At 47.6% G+C, this 9,436-nt stretch overlaps 4 protein-coding genes across 4 annotated transcripts; 1 reads left to right on the top strand and 3 right to left on the bottom strand.

The window, feature by feature from the left end:
* Positions 1–1,574: 1,574 nt before the first annotated feature.
* On the top strand, positions 1,575–3,402 carry GL218_05828 (Cytochrome P450 3A17; the record flags this gene model as incomplete). The annotated part of the gene is made up of 2 exons (XM_033582519.1): positions 1,575–2,636; positions 2,698–3,402. 2 exons carry the CDS (start codon positions 1,575–1,577, stop codon positions 3,400–3,402), a joined length of 1,767 nt encoding a protein of 588 aa, XP_033434613.1.
* Positions 3,403–3,841: 439 nt separating this feature from the next.
* Positions 3,842–5,194, bottom strand: GL218_05829 (uncharacterized protein; the record flags this gene model as incomplete). Its single annotated transcript, XM_033582520.1, has 6 exons — positions 3,842–4,143; positions 4,213–4,283; positions 4,344–4,720; positions 4,786–4,853; positions 4,916–4,952; positions 5,015–5,194. 6 exons carry the CDS (start codon positions 5,192–5,194, stop codon positions 3,842–3,844), a joined length of 1,035 nt encoding a protein of 344 aa, XP_033434612.1.
* A 603-nt stretch (positions 5,195–5,797) lies between these two features.
* GL218_05830 (putative porphobilinogen deaminase protein) lies at positions 5,798–6,808 on the bottom strand (the record flags this gene model as incomplete). The annotated part of the gene is made up of 2 exons (XM_033582521.1): positions 5,798–6,511; positions 6,608–6,808. The coding sequence occupies 2 exons, from the start codon at positions 6,806–6,808 to the stop codon at positions 5,798–5,800; spliced, it is 915 nt and encodes a 304-aa protein (XP_033434864.1).
* An 808-nt stretch (positions 6,809–7,616) lies between these two features.
* GL218_05831 (Sterigmatocystin 8-O-methyltransferase) lies at positions 7,617–9,055 on the bottom strand (the record flags this gene model as incomplete). Its single annotated transcript, XM_033582522.1, has 3 exons — positions 7,617–8,102; positions 8,187–8,478; positions 8,532–9,055. The coding sequence occupies 3 exons, from the start codon at positions 9,053–9,055 to the stop codon at positions 7,617–7,619; spliced, it is 1,302 nt and encodes a 433-aa protein (XP_033434865.1).
* Positions 9,056–9,436: the final 381 nt, after the last annotated feature.

Here is a 9,436-nt window from a genome sequence, read left to right on the forward strand (position 1 = left end):
GTCGTAGGCTAGGATATTATCAAATAGAATATACAATCAATACAGCGATAATCTAAAGCAGCTTCAATACGTAATTGTGATGCAGAAGGAACATTTGATTGTTAAGCTTCTTTCAATCTTATTTTACTATCAGTCTTATGTAGAGCAGATAGGTACCTCTTAATCTAATAGTAGTCTACTACCGTGATACATGAAGCCATACTGGCCTGTTTGCTCTTATCACTACCTAAGCCTAGGCTTTTTCAAACGCTCTAAATGATGCCGCTCATCAATGTACAAGACTCTATATTTTCACTAGCATTTACCAGTTAAACTATGGAATGGTTAGCCAGAAATACATTTTAACAAAAAGGACTTGTCGAACACGTCACTACACCAAAACGAATTTGTAATAATACACATGTGTGAGACATACCGGCCTATATTCACGTAGCCTTCGGTCACATGCTATTTAGACATTTAAAAACAATTCGAGCATATGTAAAATAAAGTAAAATAAAAAAATATTTCTTGACACACCCCCTTCAGGTACAAACGATCACGGCCAAGGCCAGCATTTTTTTCTGCTTTCAGACTCTTGTTTGCTCGTAGAATCGAACCCCGAGGCTTTTTGGCATATAAATTTTGCAAGTGGTCCGTCTTACCGAGTGGTGAGGGCTTGTACGACTTAATCGGGTTCGAGCATGATACTCTTAACTGTCAACTATGCCACTGCACCACAAGGTAATTTCGTAATTGTATGTATGCTATTACGGTATATCTACTAGGACTTGGGATTGGATCGAAGGGACCGCCAAGCTCGGACGGATACATGTATGTAGGTAGGTAGTTAGTGATATGCACATTGCCGCCTAGATGAAGACGTAAGCCCAACTTTTGGAGAGAGGTCGTATGGAAGGATTTGGAGGGTACATGCTTTAGGAGGATGTAAATGATATAATGATATCTAGCGATATCTTTAAAAAATGGATAGGTTACAGTTGCAACGTAGATGCTTCATCAAATAGAAAGAGACGAAGGCGATCAGACAATAGGGGTTACACTTTGCGAGCATTACCCTACCTATTATATTGACATGATCTTACAGGAAGTTTCATTCATCGCATGCCTATCCGCCAATATATCTCCCCGTCCCTAAACATCCCCACATCAATCCTTCTGTCTCCGGAATGCTACTGCGTATGACCGCAGGATCTTGGATACCACGGTATACAAGGAATGCTGTGCCAGGGGAGCCTTGTGCGACATAGGTATGGAAACATCGACTATGCCGAGTTCTGCTATTGTAGCGTAAATGGTTTCTGTCTATGATGCCTGGGGGGAGGTAGAGTTTGGTGAACGTCCCTTTCCGATGCCGTTCAAGGCTTCCTTGAGGGGTTGGAGATAGTGCATGATTGCTAGATTTATATTGGAGTCAGTGGATGTTTCTATCTGCGCGTTTACACCCTCCAAAGCAATTATATTGTAGCTTCTAACTGTAGACAATAGGGTTAAGATTCGTTACAAACCCTTAAAGAATCCCATTAGGTGAAAATTATCTATTAGACTAAGCTTGCGGCGCGAATATATTAGCCATGGACTTCGGAGAAGCTATTCCGCTTGGCAAACCCTCCGTGGGAGTGCCAACAATGTACCTCGTCTCAAGTTTCCTCATCATCGGCCTCTACAGCCTCTATCGCCAACTCCTCCCGAAGCCCCTCCCTGGAATCCCCTACAACGCTCTGTCCGCGTCCTCGCTTCTAGGCGACGGCCCCGACATGGCGCGCACCGTGGGAGCGACCGGCGAATTCGGCCCCTGGTGCGCGGCACAGATCGCCAAGGCCGGAGCGCCACTCTGCCAAGTATTTGTGCGGCCGTTCTCCCGGCCTTGGGTCTTGCTAGCCGACTTTCGCGAGGCACACGATATCCTCGCCCGTCGCACAGCGCCTGCTCGCGACGCTGACTTCGATAAATCTAGTTTTATTACTAATAGCATGAGCTGCTTGGGGGATTTCCATGCCGCCATGCGCGCGTCTACGCGTGAGGGTAGCTTTAGGAATAATAGAGCGCTCATGCAGGACCTTATGGCGCCGAAGTTCTTGCACGGAGTTATTGGACCGGTGGTACATGGTAAGGGCTTAGAGTTAGTAAGGCTGCTTGAGGCCAAGATACGTCTGGCGGGTGAGAGGCCGTTTAGCATTAAGATGGACTTGGACTACCTCTCGTTAGATGTTATGTTGTATTTCGCGTTTATGGCCAATTTCGAGCAGACAAACCTAGGCCCACAGATGGAACTGATATCGCGCATGACTGCTGCAGACGTGTCAGATGGACATGTTGACGAACCGGTCACATTTCCGGAGACACCGGCCGGGCCGTTCATCGCTGCGGTGCGGTCGGCGCCGAAGCTGGTTGAAGCCTGCATTGCCTCCTTAGTACCGCGACTCAATCTCTGGTGGTGGAAGAAGCAATCATGGTACAAGAATATGTTTTTGCACAAGTATCAAGTTCTTCGTGAGCAGTTTATAAAGGCACTTAAAGACTACCGTAACGGCGAGGTGCGGTCGGCCGCCGCGTACATGCTGATGCGGGAGGAGCGAGAGGCAAAGAAGCATGATCATGCCCCGGTATTTGATATTGACGTTCTTTCTGATGAGGTAAGTTCTATCATATCTCCCTTTAGGATGGGTATATTGCGTTGATTAACGTCCTCCCTAGCTTTTTGGCGAGCTCATCGCCGGTAATCACACTACGGGTGGCGCTCTTGGTTGGCTTGTGAAGTGCCTTACTAGCTACCCGCATATGCAAGCCAAGCTTAGAGAGTCCTTGTATACCGCTTTACCGCAGGCTATCACAGATGGCCGGCCCCCGACCTTTGAGGAGCTGCGTCGGACAAGGCTACCTTACCTTGACGCCTTCATCGAAGAGACGCTACGCCTCAATCCGGTACCTGTAACGCGTGAGACAATTCGCGACACTACGATCCTCGGTCGCCCCGTTCCTAAAGGCTGCCAGATCTTTCTGGTATCTAATGGCCCGGGTTTCCTCGCGCCATCCTTTGCTGTCCCTGCATCGGAGCGTAGCCCAGGAGCACGAGAGACCAAATGGAACGATCGCTGGGACGAGACGGAGGACCTGCGGGCATTTAATCCGGAGCGATGGCTCGTTCGTAGCGGCGACGGGGATACTAATGTGGAGTTTAACGGGACCGCCGGGCCACAACTGGTGTTTGGACACGGGGTGAGAAGCTGTTTTGGGAAGAAATTAGCGCAGATGGAGTTGCGGATAGTATTGGCGTTGCTTGTGTGGCATTTTGTAATGTTAGAGATTCCCGAGGCACTTGCTGGAAATGAGGCAACGGAGGGAATTGCGCGAAGACCGCAGAAGGTGTTTGTAAGGTTGAGGAAAGTAATTAATACGTAAATTGGGTAATGAGTAAATGAGGTAGAAGGGCAATAGAGGTACTATGTACCTAAATGAGAATGAATTTGTTTACCTCCTCTGACTTGCGAAGGTTGGCGCTAAAGGTCGTGCACATCTAAATCATTGACGTCATATTCTATTGACACTGTATTAACTACATGCTAAGCTAAGGGTCGGATAGTGGCCTATACACTAAACCTAGGTAGCTTCTCACTACATCTATAGTGGCACTAGTTGCCATAACTTCAATAATACCGTGCGATTAGCACATAGCCTTACAAGGATTAGATTTACAAGGCCTGTATATAGAGGTCTATATTATACACTTATTCATCACTGACGTCTATTCTAATCTTATTCATCATCGTTATAGTATACAAAAAAAATATCCCCATTTCCGCGAAACTTAAACAAATATATAATATCGTCCATTCCTAGCTCAAATAACACATGATGCTTCACTATCCCAGTGCCTACTACTGGGTACTTCCTGCAAATTTACTTCCGACGAGGTGGGAATCTCAACACCTCTGTCTCGGTGAGAAAGTTTAGGCTTCCACGAATGCTGCGCTCCATTGAAATTTTTGTTGTTGTTAGGAATAAACGTGGTAGCTGACGATGACAGTTTCGTCACGCCCTCTTTCAGACCTTGCATCAGCGGTTGTAGTATCGGAAGGCAAGCGCATAAAGTGCCCAAGCACGGCTCGGCTACACCCCAGATTAATGGAAACCAAGATTTCCCTATTAGAGGATGATTGTTAGACTTCTCTCTTATAATCGTGCCAGCTTGGTTTCGTAAGGGGTACTCACAAGTTATATCAGATCGATCGTAGATGGAGTCTTTGGCTTCAAGGAAGCGGACAAGACTGAGCACACACGTCCTGGGAGTTACACAGCAGACGTTAGTATTAACTTTAGGGGTTAACAAAAGAGAGACATACAAGCCACCAAGAGCGAAGATAACGACGAGCTCAAGCTTCCTAGATAGCGGCATCTGCAGTCTGATTATCGCTGGTAGAGGTAAGGCGAGAATTAAGAAGTCCATCACGACGTCAGCGATTGAGCCGATTAAGAAGAGTGATTCGGTATCTAAGCAATGCCCTGGCAATGAGTCTTGCCATATTTTGGCGACTGGTTGGCACTGAAGACCGTGAGCAACCGTTGAGCCGATTAACCAGCAGGTGACCATGACAATGAGGAACCATGCGCTGAACCGGATGTAGTCTAGGATACTGAAAACGCGCAGGTAGAAGGCTAGAATTGATAGCTTGACGATGGCGCTAGAGATAATCCAGAGAATCTGGATAGTGAAGAACATCTAGATGATGAATGGTCAGACTCCTTGCGCTATCATCGCTAACGCCATGGCTGAGCTAGACCAACCTTGCCGCCCTCTAAGAGGGCGGGTGCTGAGACGACTTGGATATGTCTTCCCAAGGTATCCTTCGTCGCTGTGTAACTTGGTCAGTATCAGTCTCGAGATAAGATGAAATGCTTAGATTATCACACGTACTGTATGCTACACAGATAGCTTCCGCAAGGGCAACCGGCTTTACGGCAAAGTGTAAGTAAAACGCATGAATAGGACATCCTCTCGAGTTGCACGACTCACTAAAGCTGCCAGTATAAGCCAATCATCAATAGCAAGACCGGCTCGTACCAATAACCGACATTTAAACCGGAGGATCACCGCAGCGATAGCAAGCACGCTGAACAAGGTCACGGCGCCAATGACGGGACCTTGCTTGCTCTCGTACACCCAAGCCGGAAGCGGATCCGCGATGACCGACATTATGCTTGCTTTCTAGATAGCCTTGGCAACGGGACTGAGATAGGGAAATGGATTTGCTGCAGTGAGCTGCTTTCTTTTATCATCTGCGGACTAAGAAGGCTAGGGGGAGCCGCACTTGGGGGGATATTTGGATTCGAGAGCAATTAAAGATCTGAGTAAGACCACTGTAGGGCTGTGTGGTCAGGTCTCCGGCGATAACTGCCAAGTTCGGAAGAGAGAGGCACATTACCACCTACCATCCGTGCTCGCGGAATCCATCTTTTTTCGGGGGGCGCAGCAGCGCAGTCATCATGCGTATAAAAGTGTGGTAGGACTACGGGATATACGTAAGCAAGGCTGGTACTACGCTTCTCGGTCGGCACTTTTATAAGATCGTGAGAAGAGTTCGTGATCGACACTGATGCAGAGGACGGTAGGATTATAAGATACATGTAACGAAGGCTGATGCTACGTCTTGTTTTATCTTGTGGGGAGAGGGGAAATCAGCTTGGGGGCAATATAATGATAGAACCATAATGCATTCTATAGTCAGCTGTCTATAGGACCATTTACAATCAGCTCGGCTGCCGTGCTACCTCCTAGTTTCTATACTTATCTCATCACCTACAATATCTGACTCCTCACAACGTACCGCACCACACTCGCATCTTTACCAAAAACATTTGGTTTTGGCCGTGGCAACGCTGGAAACTCTGAGCTCACTTTCCAAGACGTACCGGTCCTTTTTCCCACCTCGTTCCACAGCGACTGGAATGTCTCCTCATTATGCAAGAATATCCTGAAATGTTGCACCTCGCCAGGCTTATCGCTTCCTATATGCACCCCAAACAACACGGCTGGATTATCTGCGCTGGAACCGCGTCGAAAGAAACGCACAATGCGCTCGCAGATGACCAACTGCGACTCCCAGCTAAACAGATGGAAGAAGTTCGACGCATGAATGATAGACATCCTCCCGTCGAGCGTTCCAGCCAGAGAGCTGGCCGCGTACTCTTCCTCTGGAAGCAGCATATCTCCTGCAACAAAGGTCGCTTTCAAAGTCTCGCGGTCGCGGAACTGCTCGTACCCCAACTCGAGAAACTCGGCATGCAGGTCTGTTCCATACAAGCGCGTCGAGTCGACGCCCTCGAAAGCGAGCCGTCGAATCGTCTGGCATATGAAGCCACCTATTTCGAGGAAAGTATCCTGCGAGCCGGGCCTCTTGAGCCGCTCGATAGCTTTCTGCATTTCCGGCTCGTCATCGCTGAACTCGAGGAGACGCAGGTAGGTGAAGGAGCCGATGCAAGGGTACTTGACGACTTCCCAAGCCTTGTCTCGCTATATGATATGAAGTGATGATGATTAGGAGAGACAGTCTTAGGCGATAGAGCAGTTGATTGGTAGGGAGGATGGGGGGTTTTTTTTCTTTCTTACAATCTTGAAGATCTCCGCTTCAACTTCGCTCGGAGGGATCTCACTATACTTTTCTAGAACCTCACGAAATCGGCCGTATTCCCATGGGATCGTGTCCATATACATGTCCTTTGCCCATGTATCGTCATCTCCGGCGCCAAGCTGCTTTTCCGTTTCCTTGCCCCACTTTTCCGTGTTAACGGCGTTGGTTACGCTTGTCATATTGCAATATATTGAGACTGAGCTGATGAATACTTTGACGATTTGCTTGTAAGAAAAGGGGAACAGGGCTACCGAGTTGGAGAGGTTTATTTTTATATTTTTTTTTCCTCTCGCATTTGAAATATGTACGATGGTCCCGGAAAACACCGGAGCTTATAGGAATTCCCCGAGGCCTGTCCCTATTCCTATCCCCTCAACTGGCATAAAATATCACCCCCTAGTAATCTGTTGAGTATAACGTAATGTTCTGCGTGACTTATTGACATAAGAGGAAATGATGTTGCAATATGCTTCTGGAATAAATATAATTGGCCAGTTTAATAACGTAGAGCCCGTTATCTTCTTTACATAGCTAATCTTGATGTATTAATATTAATGCTGAGAATAGTGGAGGTCATGTATTATGCTAATGCACAACTAGGATCAGATAATCGTGTCGTATTGTGTTATACTGAATCCCGTTTATGTAGTAATGCTATACCTAATAGCCTTCCCTAGTAGATCTCGTTCTTAACTCTGGTAGTTCATCTTTATCAAGTGAGCAAGTACTGCGTTACCTGTTATTGGTAAGTATCGAGCTACAGTGAGCAATGTTCAACAATTGGAAGCATCAATATCAAATTGTATCTCAACAAGATAGCTCCTCAATAATGAATGTGATGTAGCGAAAACTACCTAAGATTTCGTACGTAGCTTGTAAATGAGACCTCGAGTTTACTCTGGTTTCCTTCTCTCCCTTTGCTCTAACTGAACCTTTCACATTCAGATTGGCACGGCTCCTAACCATTTCTCTCAATGGACTCTCTACTTACTGTCTTAGATATACTTCCAGCAAGCCAAGTGGTCCAATTGCGTGTACCTTATGGACTTCATATCGCGCATCCGCCTCTTTCAACAACGCCTCGAACTCTGTCTTGGAGCGCTGTTTGCCGCCGTAGCTAATCAACATGATCATATCGATCTGCCGAATATCCCGCTCCAGCAGCCGTGGCCATTTCTCGCCGAGTTCAGGCATAATGATATCATTGACCAACAGTGGTGTCCCTGGCCCGGATGACTCCAGCCCGGGAACGAAGGACCGGAACATGGTTACAACATCTCGATCGCACCAGTTGTGCGTACACTGGCGGAACAGGTATGCCGCTGCGGGATTCCTTTCGAGGCGGCTGGACTCGAAGAAGCTGTGCTGCACAAAAGTAATGCGTTCCCTAACTTCGTCGGTCAGGAGTGCGCGGCCTTCGGCCAGCATGTTGTTCGAGCCATCTTGGACCACAAATTTGAGATGTGGGAACAACTAGAATGAAGAATAAAGTAAGATATACATGTAACTTATTGGAGGGAACGATTATGGGAAAGATTGAGCTTAAGATATACTTACTCGAGCCAAAGCTATCGATACATGGCCGCTCCCACCGCCAACATCGACAACAGTGCCTTTGAGCTCTCCCCACGAGAAGCAGTCCCGTAGCTCCTTAATGTGGAGGCCCATTCTAGTTGCCCCAGCCATAGCTCTCGCAAAACGCGCAGCTTTATCCGGGTACTTGGCGTAGTACTCGAAGACTGGAAGCCCGTGTCTCGTATAGAAAGGGCAATGAGTACTATCCGATTCAAACGGATGCTCTTTGAGACTGTCGCTTGACTCCGCCGCAGCTTTCAGCATCTCATCAAACCTGTCGTTATAAGTAAGTTATAATGCGAAGTGATTGGAGTTATTAGGACTCACGAGTAGTGCACGGTACACTTTAACTCCTCATCTTCCAATAGGACAAGCGAGCTCGCGCTATGCGATACATAACCCGGCTTCTTCTCCTCGAAGATACGGTGGGTTATCAACATACGCACAACGCGACTAGTCCGATCCAAGTCCAAGCCCACCTTCTCCGCCAGATCCTTGAAGGATACATCTCCGTCCGGGGGCACGAACGAGAAGAAATTGAAGTCCAGAGCGATCTGCAAGGCCGCGATGTCATATCCCATAGTCGTAAACGACCGTAGAAAGCGCCGCGGGCCTTCAACTAACCGCTGAAGATCCTCGATGGATGTCCGCAGGCTACTCTGCAGCTTGAGGTACTCATCTGTGGCGGTGGGCTCGCTTGGCCTGAGAGAAAACGTAGGCACAGCGAGGTTGTTGTCCTGGAAGTACTTGGTCACAGCCTTGGTCTGCTCGAGAATGCTTTCTGCGAGAGCAATGAAGGGGGTGCTTTCACCAGTGGCGCTCACAGTGCTCTGAGCTTGGTTTGCTTCCATGATGATATGATTTTGGTCTAATACAGGTGTTAATCTAGAGTGAGGCTTATGGTATTCTCGGATGAGGGACCGCTTGATACTAAACCAGAGAAGGTCCCTTATATTCCTTCACAGTAAGTAAATACAACGCCACTATTAAGCCTTCGGTGTGAGAATTCACATGCCACGAGTAGATGCAGGAGCTGTATATGGATACTTAATGCGATCTTCCTGTCGGCTACCTTATCTCGCTCTGTCTGTCTGCAAGACACTATATGCTGGGTGATATCCAGTGCAGTGCTACAGCGGAAGGGCACATCGAGCTGACCTACAGATGTAGGACTATCAATGCAAGACCCCTCAGTCCGCTAACCAATAAACTAGTTGTGTGGTAGCGTCACG

Source organism: Daldinia childiae (genome assembly GCF_008694065.1).
Source record: "Daldinia childiae strain JS-1345 chromosome Unknown Scaffold5, whole genome shotgun sequence".
Classification (NCBI taxonomy): Eukaryota; Fungi; Ascomycota; class Sordariomycetes; order Xylariales; family Hypoxylaceae; genus Daldinia; species Daldinia childiae.